The 15366-nt window shown below is 40.1% G+C and overlaps 1 protein-coding gene across 2 annotated transcripts in view; it reads left to right on the forward strand.

Annotated features, from left to right (window-relative positions):
* The window catches only part of mrpl11 (mitochondrial ribosomal protein L11), an 84162-nt gene that overhangs the window by 15051 nt on the left and 53745 nt on the right, over nucleotides 1-15366 (forward strand). The window contains exons 2-3 of one of the 2 annotated variants that reach the window (XM_041797767.1): nucleotides 6481-6494; nucleotides 7884-8062. In XM_041797767.1, the coding sequence (XP_041653701.1) occupies nucleotides 7940-8062 (123 nt within the window). In that variant the 5' untranslated portion in view covers nucleotides 6481-6494; nucleotides 7884-7939. The remainder of the gene's footprint in view (nucleotides 1-6480; nucleotides 6495-7883; nucleotides 8063-15366) is intronic. The other variant, XM_041797766.1, reaches the window with a different exon arrangement.

A 15366-nucleotide genomic window follows, 5' to 3' on the forward strand; every position in this document is an offset into this window, starting at 1 on the left:
AGCTTCATCTAAAACTGATGGGAAGGCCGCTCAGGAGACATGAACAACATCTTCTCTGCTAAGACAAGCTTCTGATGTGACTCTCTGGTCTGGTTTTAAAAAGAAATGTGATCCAGTTCCGATTAAACTGCTGATTGAACTTTCCTACAGCTAGATCCGAGCTAACAGCTACCGCTGGATACACCGGAAAACCATAACTTTAATGATCGCAAACCCATGCCGAAGCAAACCAGGAGAAGAGTGAAAACACCTTTTCTGTCACGGAAAGCTTTCAGTGTTGCTCCCTGCAGTTGTTTTAATAAAGAAATGTCTAGTTCTGACAAAACTGCTGCTGTGGCTAAGTCCGAGCTAATCACTTCACTAGTAGGCCTCGTACACAACCACTCACAAAAACTAACTCTTTCCCCTTAACTATTTCATAATCATGCAGAAGCAGGTTGGCAGAAGAGCAAAAACATCTTTACAACATGAAAAGCTTTTGGGGTGGTTTTAATTCTTTATTTCATATAGAAACGTGGTCTAGTTCTCGTAAAACGGACTCAATGCTGAAGCTGTATCGGAGATATTTACCACACTGAACGCAGCCATTACTGACAGCCCTTATAGCTAACCCTAACCCTAACTGCATTTTTTGTGCTTCCACATTGGCCTTATATCTCAACCAAAGAGGCTGCTGCTTGGTTTCAAATTTGAAAAAACAAAGTAAAATTTGTGGAAGTAGACATATTTTTCCTTAGTTATTTTACTGTCGTAAAGCCACTTTTAGGTCGAAGTGTTCACGAATTGAAATAATGGTCAAATATTTCTTCCCTGTCTCAGTCTTTGATTATAAGTGATTTAATTGATTAAAGTTTTGGGTGGGGTCTAGACTTTCTAGACTTTCAAAGGAGCTGTGGGCTTTCTTAAATTTCTGAATGGCTGTACCAGAGGAGGATTCAGGGAATCACCAAAGTAATAGAGATTCATCATCGGTACGCCAGGACTGTCTGAAGAAAATATCACAGCAATCCATCTAACAGCTGTTTATATATTTCAGTCTAGACCCACGCAACAAGTCGACAAAATGACAATGTCAGGAATCCACTGAGGCTTGCTGCTCTTTTTTTTCATCCTGACAGCACATGATTCAAAGTAAAAGGCACCCAGGTTGGCATTAAACCTAGGTGAGCTGAGAAATAGTCTGTAATGCTATAGCTCCCCTCCCGTGGGCACGGCTCCCCTCCCTCCTACAAAGATGGTTTAAGATGGACGGAGGGAATAACTGGAGAAAAACATAAAGCAAGCACATAAAGGTGCTCTGATCGAAATAAACCGTGGAGCAGAGTTGAACACTCCTCTGAAATGAGTCTTTGTCTGTTTCTCTGATAAGATAATAATCTCTGATTCTGTATTTCATGCAACACCGGATCAGTGTTATTAGAAAATATTTGATTTCATTTTCTCTGCTCGTTCACTTGTAATTTATTGAGCGGAGATATGAAGATGAGGAGACAGATAAAGTGTAACAAAGGTTATTGAACCAGGCTTGCTTCTGTGTCGTTGCAGGTACAGAGCCTGATCCCGCTGAGAAATCAATTAGTATTCAGCCTTTTCCTCATCAGACTGCATTAAAAAGTGATAAAATGATGGTTTACCTCACTGTCAGTACTGCTTCTAATGGAGAGGGTCACGAACCTTAAAAACTAACTATCTTTTAAAGACAGTTTCTTCTGTTTTTCAAGAAAGTAATTTAGTAGATAATCAATATGTGTGACCTTGACTTGTATATAAAAACACATTTAGAAGATTCAGGGATGTTGACTACAGTTTGGCTCGCCTCCTTAATGAAGACTAAAGAGAGCCTAATAGTCTACACAACAAACAGCGATGGGCCGCACCAGTGCAATTAAACGCACATTTTTAATAGCAAACTTATTAATTTCTTTAATCAAAGTCAGCTGTATCCTTGAAGAGTAGTCTGTTTTAATTAGCCTGTAAACAACACAGAAGCTGCTGTTTCTCTACCGCCAACATCTCAGACACTTTTTAATGAAGAGGTGATAAAATACCAGACTTAGTTTTTCACATGGGGGGTGTAATACCAGATTATCTCGTAGACCTGCTCAGTATAATGACAGGCGGGATTTTTCTCCTGCTTTCCCCCCGTGTGCTCAGTTTTATTGACATGTTTACTTCTGTCAGAGATACTGTGTTTCCATCCCAAGTAGTTTGTCTGACAGGAAGCAGGGGGAAAGCTTTAAAAAAGATCCAGAGTTACGTGACAGATAGGCCAAGAGAAGGTTAGATTCTTAAAGTTTGGATTTTAGTTGTCAAAACCTACATAAGACTAAATCAGGGACTCGATGCAGAATATGCTGGTGTAGGCAGCAGCTGTCACCGATATATAGGCGTAAGCGCATATGGGCTTTCCTGTACTGATATAAAAACTGTTTTTTTTTTTTGTTTTTTTTTTCAGGAAACAATTCTTGGGATGATTTAAGAAAGATATGACCATATTTTATTTTTAACAGTGTGCTCCAAGGTTATTAATTAAAACAAAATAACATAGAAAAATCATTGTAGTTAACAGCAACTAAAATAAAAACAAGGCTTTAAGAAAAACTAAAATAGAATAAGCACAAAGTCTCCTAAAGTTTTAGTCTTTGACATGAGTACACTGACTAACACCAAAGTTGTGTTACTCTGACAGCTGTTTTCAATTTTAGTCTCAGTCTATAGATTAAATGCATTTTAGTTTTAGTCACATTTAAGTCATTTCTACCCTTTTTAGTTTTAGCCTAGTTTGGTTGACGAAAACTCAAAAGTCCATAAAAAGTCTTAGTCCATTAAAAGTCGTCACAATTTAGTCTAAACTTTTAGTCCAAGCATTTATTCCCTGGTGTAAATCTGGTACCAAATCATGTTATCGTGTTCTCTGCACTCTGCCAAACCTGTGGTTCCTGCTTTCTACAGCTGAGAGGCAGAAGAGATACAGATGCATTGTTTTTTGACAGATTTACCCACAGTGGAGAAATATCATAGATTTAGAATGTCTGACAAAAAACTAAATTACATTTTAGTCTAGTTTTAGTCATCTTGACAAAAACTAAATTTACTTTTAGTCATTTTTAGGCATCAAAGATCTATTTTTGGCTGGTCTTAGGGCAAATACCATTTCTACCCCTTAACCCTTCCCCTTAGCCCCTCCCCTTCGTCTACCCTTTCCCCTTGCCCCTTGAAACAGAGCGGTAAGGGTAAGGGGTGAAAACCTTCCCTTGAGAAACAAGACGTCACTTGATTGCTGTTCATCATCACACATCGCAGATAAACAGCTGCATCATCAGAGGTGACAACAAAGCTTTGCCCATCTCTTTCATACTATGTATCTCCGTGTTGATCTTGGTTTACACGTGCACATACTGAAAATACAATAAACTCCCGTCCCAAGGAGTTAAGGATTGAATATATGAGAAAACACAACAGTTGTGTTTTCTAAAATCAGTGCTGAAAATGTTTACATGTACATGCCTCCTTTGTTGTCATTGTGCCATTTCGCAAGCAAACACAGTGCGTGGGGGAAATTCATACCCCTTGGTTTCAAGTGTTGACCTGAAAAATCTTTGTTTCAAGGGCTCTGTAGCCCTTGGCCTTTAGCGATAGCCCCCAGTTCAAAAGACAATTGGGACACCCCTTCACCTAACATGAAACCAAGAGGAAGGGCTTAGATAGGGGCTAAGGGGTAGAAATAGGATTCACCCTTAGTCTAGTCTTCAGATTCGAGTTAATGAACTGAAAGTGAAAAGCAGCCCTTTTTTTAAATCTATATTTTTGGGATGTTTACTTTTTGTGGCCTCTTAGTGTTTCACCCTGACAAGTATCCTATATGACAGAGAAAAATTAAAACTTAGGCTCAAACAGGTAAAAACTAAACCAAAAAAAAACTTTTTTTTTTTTTTTTCAAAATAAAACCTAAACTAAGGTATCAAGCCAGCAGGAAAAACTAAACTAAAATTGAAGCCAAAAAAGTGAAAATGGAATAAAAGGGAAAAAGAATGAACAATCCAGAACCATTACAACCTTGACGGCTCCAAACCTCTCTGCCCTTGTTTTGATAAAGAAATGTTGTGCAGTTCTGAAAAAAAATGCTGTTTGGATGAGTGAGCTAATTACTTTTCACCAGCAGCCATTTTTACAACTACTCACAGTGAAACTAAACCTTTCCCCCCATAACAATCACAAACTCATGCCGAAGCAGGTCAGCAAAAGAGAGAAAACATCTTTTAGTGTTGTTTTAATTCTTGGTCAGGTTCTGCTAAAACTGACACTATATCCCAACTTTGGGTACAAGTATACCCCGTCCAGAGCTACTGCGTCACTCAGTTCGGCACAAAACATTGTAGCTTTCAAGATGGCTTTGTCTGATGATAGGGATGTGGTCTGGCAAATCCATCTGCTTTGCAAGGTTAGTCTACCTTGAATGGTTATGACATCATGGCTAATCTAAAAAGCATCTCTATCCCCCCTCTCTCCCAGCCCTTTCCATGACTCTCTATAGGCAGTTTTTAAAGCTCCAGGGTAGATGAACCTCACCTGAAACTCAGGGATTTGGCTACTCTTTAAATGGAGAAACAATTATATATGTAAAAGACACAAGCACGTATGTCAGAGGTGTCCAAACTTTTACCACTGAGGGCCACATACAGAAATATATATGGATGGTGGGGCCACTTTCATATTCCTCACCTTGAGGATATTTAAAACCAATTAAATGGATCTAATGTAGGTTAAGACATGCAAAGTTACTGAGTAGGCCTAAATGGATAGTTAACTGCTGACAAGGCAATCATTTTAAGGATTTTGGGGTTCTGCTATTTGTTGCTGTAATCTATCAGAAAGTTAAAATAAAGATATTGTTTATATTTTGGTTGCAAATATATTCACTATTTACAGTACTGTCAGAAAAAAAAACATAAATAAAGTTCGTCAAAATGTTTGTTTACTGAATTAACATTGTAGCATGGCCTTGTGCTGAAACTACGAAGTTCAAGCACAGTGTTAAATGTGGGCCATATTTAATTTTATACCCAGAATTTGCTGAGGGGCCAATCAAAAATGGACTGCAGGCCACATTTGTCCCCCAAGCCATTGTTTGGACAGCGCTGACATATATATTGACCTTGTTTTTTTAATATTTATTTTGGGCCTTTTAATGCCTTTATTTGATAGAGGAAGGACAGTGGATGGACTCGGAAACAGGGAAGAGAGTGGGGAGAGACATGCGGATAAGCGCCACAGGCCGTATTCAAACCCGGGCCACCTGTGTACATGGGTAGCGCCTTAAACCACTCGACCATCTGCGCTCCATATTGACCTTGTTTTAACGATTAAAAAAAGGTTTAGTTGTGATACTGAGCAACAGCACTACATTACCCACAGTCCTGGAGTGTCACAGCAACATCTCTGATTGGTGCAGCCATGAATTTCAGCTGTTGGCTGCTATGAGGGAAGTTGACGGTTTTGGAAAAGGTGGGCGGTGACTGTTGAGCTCTGTGGCGACAACAGATGGCGCCACATTCGTCCCTTGGCACCAAAACAGACAGGAAACTTCTCAGTAAGAATCTGCCATAGTAGAGGGCAGTCATTATGCATGTTTTAAACATGTAATGTAGAATTTAAAATATCAAGATTGGGGTCCTAACTTAATAACAGTACTACTAAATCCCCACGTACATGAGTTTTCATCAGGAAAAGTGGTTTTAATGACTCTTTAGGGTGTATTAAACATTAAGTTTGAAATCTGTGGAGTATTGATGTTGTTGATGGTTGTAGCACCATAGTGGTTGTGTACATTTCTGGTCTTTTCTATTTCTCACCTCACTGTTCCTTATTTATGGGTTCTTTGAATGCTTGCATTGTGGCATGTTGTCTATCAAACACGTTAAATAGAGCGCTTTTACTCTAAAACTCCACATGCTCTAAACAAATTGCTCTTGTTGTATGCTCCTCTTTATCTGTGATGCTGTTGCCAGTAATTGCCATATGAATGTAACATTCAGCCTTAAGAGAAGCTCAAATTGTGTCTGTTCCTCTCAAATTACTGCGCCTTTGATTTGATTATGCACAGTGAAACATTAAGCCAGCCCAGGCGGAGGCTTATTGTGCTGCTTTGAGCCGTGTCTCCTACCGCTGCACAGTTCAAGCAGCTTTATTCCTTGAATCTAATGTAAATGCAGTTGTGTGGAACGTGCTGTCGGAGCCATAGTGATTCCTTATGTAGGTCAATTCTTCTTCAGCATTAACTGCTTGGCCTTGTGATGACTGATTTCATTTTTGCAAGGGAAGTGTAGTTTTATTATTCATACTCCAGCAGAGATTGAAGTTGCGGTGCATTAAAGCATGACGATGTCATTTCCCCAATCTTTGAATTGTTATTCCCTTTGCTCCAAATTGGAATTAAACCTCACTTTTGATGCCGCCTCTAATTGTTTTTTCCTCTTACAGTCACAAAAATCCAGGTAAGCCTCGTCTCTGTGGACGTACAGTGTGTCATTTTGCCAGCTGATTGTTTTGGAGCGCTATTCCCCTCTAAAACTGCTGCTTTAGTTCTTTTCTCATAGCTTTCCCGTTAAGGATTCATGAGTCTCTCTGAGGCTGTTTGATAACAGAAGTGAGCTTTTCTAACTTCACCTTTAATACGCCCCGGTTTCTGCATTTTCTAACTGGCTCCAAAATTGATCTGAAGTGCAACACAATTCTTCTTCAATGGAGTAGCTGAACACATTAAGTGGGTAGCGTGAAATTGACCTCTGAAAAGTAGCAGTGTGTGCGAGTTACATTGCAAAGAAGCTTATTGAGGGAATTCAAACTAAATGGATTGTATTTGGGGTCTCTGCAGAATGCGTATCACCTTAATGCCCTTACAAATATTGCCTCATGGTGGTTGCACTTTAACGGCTGCTGGATAATCAGCCGCCTAGATAGAATCACAACTTTTCTTGGAAGCACTTTCTCCCGCTTTGTTGCTCTGAAGCAGCAGGAGGTCCCATATATCTTTTTGGTATTGTCTCTTTTGTTGATCTAATTGGATACCCTCTGTTGCCTACAATGAATCATTGCTGGACCTCCTTTCTCCCCTGCAGTACTTATTTTTATTGAATGCAGGGTTCCCTTGAATCAAGGCTCAACCTTAAAACTTGTATATGTCCCTTGGCTCCAGCCATTGATCTTTTTTCGCCCTTTTTTTCCCCCTCACATCTGTGTCGGTATCACTTTTACTCCAGCTGAGGATTATAGGCCTGCTTTTATGTGTTCCCTCTCTCCAGAGAAAGGCCACAAGTTCAGGCTATTCTCCACACTCCACTAATTGACTCCTTAATTCTGCAAAAGCTTTCTAAGGTGCAGTGAAAAAGCTGACCCCTCTTTGCGTTCAGATATGGAAGCCCCCCCTCCGGATTTAGCTTTGCTATCACCCTCTTTTCGACCTTGACTCTTAACCTCTGCTGAGAAAGAAGACGGCGTGCTGCAGCTCGGGGGAGTTCAGCGGTGACACATCCACAACAGAGGTGAGACGGCGGAGGTGTTTTGGCATGCACTTCATGATTTTTTCAGAGGGAACTTTAAAAAGCTGCCAGTTCCCAGGATCCTCAACATGACGAGTATCTCACCCGGCTGCTGCTGATCCACACTGCAAACACCTTCAGGATAAGTGGCTCTCGCTGAGCCGATCGAAGGCAAAGATTTTTTTAATTACTCGCCCGTTGCAGAATGGAACTTGCACGAGTTTACACCTGAGGGTATCGGTATTGATTTGAGTGTATGATGTTTTAATGAGCCTGGCGTGTAAGTGATTTGTTGCCGTTGTGTTTTTCTTGAAACACTAATTTGTTTTTCTACTGTGTTTTCAGTGGATGGATTCTCAGTTGACTCGGAGGCAGATTTGAGGATTTCCACACAGAGCAGGATGTCAAAGATCTCTAAGGCGGCGAAGGCTGTGAAGAACGTAGATGCCAGCAATGTAATCCGTGCTATAGTGAGGTCAGGACAGGCAGCCCCTGGCCCTCCTCTTGGCCCCATCCTGGGACAGGTAATATGACTTCTTATTTCACGTCTTGTTCCATCTGCCCGCTCGCACTAATCAGACATATTAACCTAATTGTGGGAGCAGGGCTTCTTTTTACCAGCTGACCTTTTGCACATAGCACTCATTATCCACCAGACAGCCTGATAGTTTCCTATTTTCTCTTCGCCAATCACATCGTTGACTCTCCCTTCTCATTCACCCCTGCGTGCACCTCCACCTCCGCCTCAGTCTCCACTCATAGCACTCATTCATATTCCCATTCTTATTCTGCTCGCACACAGCTCCATTGTGCAGGTGGATGTCAAAGTCTGCCTCCGTATGCAACTATTTTCTCACAGTTTCTGAGCCAAAAACACAGACACCTCCATCCTCCGCAGCTGTCCACTTACATTAACCTCACTCTTTACAAACCACTTGATGAAATGGGATTGAACCAGGGAAGCTTTTGTCTTAAATTCTTGTTTACTTCTCTGCTGCTTCAATCGCTCCACGGAGACAGCTTGAGTTGTTTCTCTATTTTTATGGCTCAGGGATACACAGCTACTACTTTTCACCATAGATGCCAATACCAAGCAGAAACGGGCTCGTGTTGGCTGTTACAGTTATAGAATAAGTCAGCAGCCGTCCTCCGAGTACTGAACAAAAACAAAAAGGTGGTATAGAGTGGATAAAAATAGCTAAGGCTGAATTAGTCTTTGCTGTAAATAAAATCATCCCGCTGTAACTGAGTGGTTCAAAGCTAATTCTGCGCTCATTTACCTCGACCTTGTTTCCTCATCACACAGGTGTATTGTTTTACGTCGCTCTTGTTAAATTTATATTTCATTTGACATCATAAAGGCACAATCTGTTCATGCTTTAATGGTCATTCACCCATTTAAGTTTGATCGTCCTTTGTGAGATTAAATGAAAGCAGCCATACGGCTTGTTCTGTACATACAAATGAGATCCAGTTAGTCCCTTTAATGGACGATGCTCATCAACCTTGGATGTTGTTGCACGCCTGGAAACAAGATCAATTCTCCCAGTTAATCCATCTCCGTGGCTTAATGACGACACCCAAAGAGGAATGAAAAAGTGGGGGGAAACAGGCAGAAAAGAGCAACACATGATTAATGCTTTCTAGGAAAGTAAATGCTGGGACGTCAGAGTGGAGTTAAATGATGTGAAAATAACATTTCTCTTATCTGACATAGGGAGTAACAGAGTCATACTTTATGGTTGTGTTCGAATGATATACCCTGCTGTCACCAGCTGCACAACATAAACTATGACACAAAATCAGTTCATCACTGCAAACCTGTTCTCTTTGCCAACACTGGACTTAGATTTAGTGCTCCAGAATACAAAACATGAAGCTTTTTAAAACACATTTCTCCTTTCTTCTGTTTTTACTTTCTCTGTGGTACTTTAAACCCTTCTAAACAAAATTATTTGGCCTGTAGTTTGGAAATACTACCTCCTATTTATTCACTGTCAGGTGTTGTTTTCAGTCTATTTAATCTTTTAGTCTAGAACAGATCTCAGTGATAGTTTCCATCTCATGCCCAGAGCTTTTGTGCAGCTTTTTCAAGTATCTTTGACTCATTGAACATCATGCCATGTGTGCAGTTTTTGACAGAAAGGCTTCTTTCTATATTCAAAACAAGAAGCAAGCCATGGAGGTGGATGGAACTAAGCAGTGCATCTCTGCTCGACCTGAAAATGTCAAGTGGGGTCACAATAATATGCAGGTCAGAGGTGGGGGTCTGTGGTTGCATGCTACCAGGAAAACTTGAGCAACAGAGTGAGCAGCTGGTGGCAGACAATAGGTTCTTTGCAGATGATGTCACACAGCAGAAGAGAACTCCCCTAGGGGGTCAGGAAGTGATTTTTCTCATTAAAAAGGTATAAACTATCAATTAAATAATAAAACACCCAGGAAACAGTGACAATAAAGAAGAGGGAAGGTGCTAATTCACAGGTACATTCAGGCAGATTCATGTTTTACACTTGAAATATGTATGGCCAATAGACACTCACCGGTCACTTTGTAAGGCACACCTGTTCAATTGCTTGTTAACACAAACAGCTCACCAGCAAGTTACATGTCAGCAACTCAAACTATTTAGGCATGTAGATGTGGTCAAGGTGACTTGCTGAAGCTCAAACTGAGAATCAGAATGGAGAAGAAAGGGGATTTTAGCATGGTTGTTGGTGCCAGACAGGCTGGTCTGAGTGTTTCAGAAACTGCTGCTGATCTGGGATTTTCATGTACAAGCATCTCCCGGGTTTACAGAGAATGGTCAGAAAAAGAGAAAATATCCAGTGAGCGGCAGTTGTGTGGATGAAAATGCCTTGTTGATGTCAGAGGAGAATGGGCAGACTGGTTTGAGATGATAGGCAACAGTAACTCAAATAACCACTTGTTACAACCAAGGTATGCAGAAAACCATCAGAGTAGCACACTGGGTGCCACTCCTGTCAGCTAAGAACAGGAAACTGAGGCTACAACTTGCACTAGTTCACCAAAACTGGACAATAGAAGATTTGGAAAATGTTGCCTGGTCTGATGCGTCTCAATTTTAGCTGCGCCATTCAGATGATGGGGTCAGAATTTGACGTAAACAACATTAAAGCATGGATCCATCCTGCCTTGTATCAACGGTTCAGGCTGCTGATAGTGTAATGGTGTGGGGAATATTTTCTCGGCACACTTTAAGCCCTCCAGTACCAACTGAGCATTGTTTAAAAGCCATAGCCTCCCTGATTGTTGTTGCTGACCATGTCTATCCCTTTATCACCATGGTGTACCCATCTTCTGATGGCTGCTTCCAGCAGGATTATCTCAGACTGATTTCTAGAACATGACAATGAGTTCACTGTACTCCACTGGCCTCCACAGTTCCAGATCTCAATCCAGTAGAGCACCTTTGGGATGTGGAGGAACAGGACATTCTCATCACAGATGTGCAGCCGACAAATCTGCAGCAACTGTATGATGCTATCATATCAATATGGACCAAAATCTCTGAGGATGTTTCCAACACCTTGTTGAAACTATGCCACGAAGAATCAAGGAAGATCTGAAGGCAAAAAGGGTCCAACCCAGTACTAGCAAGTTGTACCTAATAGAGTGGAGAAAGAGAGGGGAGGAGGGAATGGATTTTTCTGATTCTTGAGGGGATTATGGACAGGCCAGGAGCACAAATTTTTTGTTAGAAAAGCCTGAAAAAATTTATTTTGCTGATGTGACCTTTAACAAGAAAAAAAAACAGTTAAATGGAGAAAAGACGATATATGATCTTTTAGAAGACACAGGTCTGTATGATATAAGGAAAACATGGTTTATTTTTCATTCTCATACAAAAGCACTACATTACCCACAATCCTAGAGTGGCACTGCAATGTCTCTGAGCTGCCAATTTTGGCTGTCAGCTGCTACAAGTGAAGTTAACAGTGGTGGAGAAAGTAACAGTTGAGCTCTGTGGTGATGACAGATAGCAACACAAACGCCACTTAGCCCCACATCAGCCTGGCGAAGTTTTTAAAAATCATATGGATGGTTTCAGCTTTTAGAGGGCAGTTACAAAGCACATTTTAAACACAAAACATAGAATTAAATACTTTGTGCTGAAATGTCAAGATTTGGACAGTGCTACTAAATCCCATATAAATAGGGTTTTATCTGAAAAAGCGGTCTGAGGGTTAAGTTAGGCTTAGATTATAGTATTAGGGGATGTTATTTACTTAACTTGTTCCTGCTGCTGTAGCATAAAACAATCCCCCTGAAAATCCAGAATCCTTTTTCATATTACTACAGTCTAAAGACAGATTTAGGACTCTTTTTCTTGTGGACACATGGACAGAGTCCAAAACCATCATACTTGCATTTGACAGTGACTTAGTTTTAGAAGGAATAATACAGAGAGTAATGCGGTACTGATTCCACAGTTGGGAAACGTCCAGACATTTTTATCCAGTAACAAAGAGAGGGATCCATGCTTTAATCTCATCCCATTTCACCATCTTCTATTCCTGCTCAAAAATACAGCAGCCAGGATTTTTAACTGCTGCCAAGCGAAGGGAATGTAATAACCCAATTTTACCGTCTCTGAAGTGTATACCAGTAAGATGTATAATTGATTTTAAGATATTTACTGATCACATTTAAGGCTCTGCTAAATCTCCCCTCCCCTTGCTTCACTGGAGACTTTTGAGTTCCCTCTGCAGAGAGTTTACTAACTCTCTCTGTCACTCAAATTTTAAAGGTCATTGAGTTTTCTGTTGGGCGCTTTTGCAGCTTGTAGTTGCACTGAAACTTAAAAATATAAAAATGTACATTTTTACCTTCTCGGTTCTGCATCACAGAAGATTTTCTAAACTTAAAATGTCTTCATTAAAAACCTGTTTTTTATAGCTGAATCTTCTTATGTGATTGACAGAAGGCATATTTTTAATGGCAGGTTTATTAGGCGTACATAAATCTCAGAACAACAACAATCATTTATTTTTGAACACTGCTCTGTCTCTCTCACATCTTATAAAAGCCGTCACTCTGACATGAGTGCTGATATGTCACATCAGTGGGTGTGTGTGGTATTTTTAGGCATTCTCCCCCAAAAACATTGTTTCCTTTCACAAAGATGCTATTGTTGATCATTTTTGTGGAGTCTAAAATGTGACAACACGAGATAACACACAAACTAACAGTGGTTTCCACACTTCACCCAGAATGCGGTGTGGTTTTTCTCTGCATGCCTTTGTTCATATTCATGCTTTTCACCTTTGAAAATGTATTCCTGGCTGTGTCCTATCCAAACAGACTTCAGCTGCAAGCAAGTTAAATTATGGATGCATGACCCGGTTGAATTTATTTTACATGCAAATTGTTTTTAGGAGTCTAGCATTTTTCTTAAACGCCCGTTTTATTTAAATATTTCTGTGATTTGGAACAAATTTCTTGTAATTCTCCTTTAAAACCTTTTTTACTGGATTTGTTTTTGAAATCCTACACTCAGCATAGACATTGTAGTAATATTTTGTCATAATTTTCTATAAAATGTAAGGACATATACAATATATACATAAATATTTGAGGGAAAAGTGAACTGTGACAATTTTTCCACAGCCCAAGGTGACACATCAGAGCAGCAGTCCGATTAAACGTTTTATTTGAGCAGTAAAAAAGCTGAGTTCATTATTAAAGTGCAGTACTTAGGTTAAGTCTTCAGGTACTTGTCTTTTACCACGCTAGTTCCATTACTGTATAAGCTTCTTTATCATCCTATTTTAATACATATCAGAGGTATGAAGGCCATTTTTCCTCTACTTGATATATTTCTGCACTTGGGTAATGTTATTGTTAGATATTTGAAAGATCTCTAACCTCGATCTCTAACCAGATGGATTTGTTTCATACATCCATCTCATACATGGCGTTTGGGAAAGGGCAGAGCCTTTGAAAAAACTCGGAGGGTGATTGGATGAACGTTCTGCCTGTCACATCTTTACAGGCCAATCAGAGCAACAAAACACGTGAAAAAGAAAGTACTGCCCCTCGTCGCTGATTGGTCCTGTCACTTTCTAACCGGGCCCAAATGGTTCAGACGGGAGCTTTGCAAGATGGATTTGCCAGTGAGAAACACGGAAACAGGTGTATCCATCTGCTATTCAAGGTTAAAAGATCTCAGCACCTCTTTATATTTGTTCAAACAACAAACAACTAAAAAAGTATAAGATCAGTGAAATAAAGTATACCTTGTTTGAATTAGCAATAGAATAGTTAAGCTGTTTTCTAATTCTAAACACTGAAAATTGAGAAACAAAAGTTGTTTTAATTTGAAGTTACTGACTTTATTTTCATAGCATTAATATTTGCTTGACACCGTTTAACCCTGTGTATATTTAGTAAGATGGAATATTAGTAACTGGGTTTGTGTCTATATAAACTTAGAACAAAAAGTAAGGAAACTGTTTAGTAGATAATTTCTTTGTTTAAACAACACTTCTTTGCATTAAATCTTACACTGTTAGAAAGCCTTTTTATTTCCCTTTTAAATGGTGCCACATTTGTAAGGAGCATGTGTTTGTGGGATGAGCAGCAGAGCTGAGTATGTAGGTGGTGCCCCGAAAACATTGCTAAATCTTCTCTGCCAGGGTCAACAGCCTATTCTGCAATTGACTCTTGTTTGGTGGATTGGATGATTGAAGTCTGAAGAAACAAGACATATTGGTAATTAAACAATTATTTCTTTAAACAAACAGGAGCCTCAGTAGCGTGTGGAAGAACCATACACAGCCACAACAGCCTGGCACTGCCTTGTCTGCTGGCAGGCTCAAGTGTTGATTGGCTAGAAATCATGCAACATCTAGCCAATCGGACTGTGGTGGTTCTCAGCTGGTGGGTCGGGACCCAAAAGTGGGTTGCGAAACCATTTTCAGTGGGTCTTAGTGGTGCACCTGGAAACAAAATAAGTGTCAAAACGTCTATGATGTGCTTGTATTTTGAAGGAATTGTCTTCATCTCTTTGTTCCATTATTTTTTTTCCATTTCATATCCAAAGTGACCCATTTTTCAATAAGACATTTGATATGATTTAAATGATTGGGTCACAATTTGTCATTGAAGAGGCTGTGGTGGGTCCTGACTCTAAACCAGTTGGGAACCACTGGTATAAAGGACACTTGTTGAGCCTTTGGATATCAAAAATGAAGCCATAAGGAAGGGGTGTCCAAACTTTTTCCATTGGGGGCCACATACAGAAATATATAAGGATGGTGGGGCCACTTTTATATATCTCACCTCGATATTAAAGTTAGTGGAACCAATCTAATGTTGGTCAAGACAACCAGTGATATGCTTAAATGGCTAGTAGATGGCTGCCAAGGCAAATGGCCAATCTTTTTAAGGATTTTGTGGAAGCCAGTCAGATTTCAGGGGGCCCTATTCAGCTCTGGCTACCACTGGCCCCGCCCCTGGAGCATCATTGGTGCGGCTATTTGTTGCTGTGATCATTAGGGCATTATAACTCAAGATATTTTTATTATTTTGATTGCCAATATTTTTACTATTTATAGTGTTGTCTCAATTTAGTCTTGAAAAATGGCTATAAATCTTTGTCAAAATGTTTGTTTACAGTATAAGCATGGTAGCACTGCCTTGTGCTGAAACTAACAACAATACAGTGTAGCACAAGCCTTATGCTCTTTTAGGGCCATATTTGATACAATACAAAAGAATTGGGGGGGGGGGGCAATCAAAATGGGCACGGGCCACATTCGGTCCTCGGCAAGTGTTTGGACACCCCTGCCATAAGGGGAGACAG

The sequence above is a fragment of the Cheilinus undulatus genome, linkage group 10 (assembly GCF_018320785.1).
Source record: "Cheilinus undulatus linkage group 10, ASM1832078v1, whole genome shotgun sequence".
NCBI lineage: Eukaryota > Metazoa > Chordata > Actinopteri > Labriformes > Labridae > Cheilinus > Cheilinus undulatus.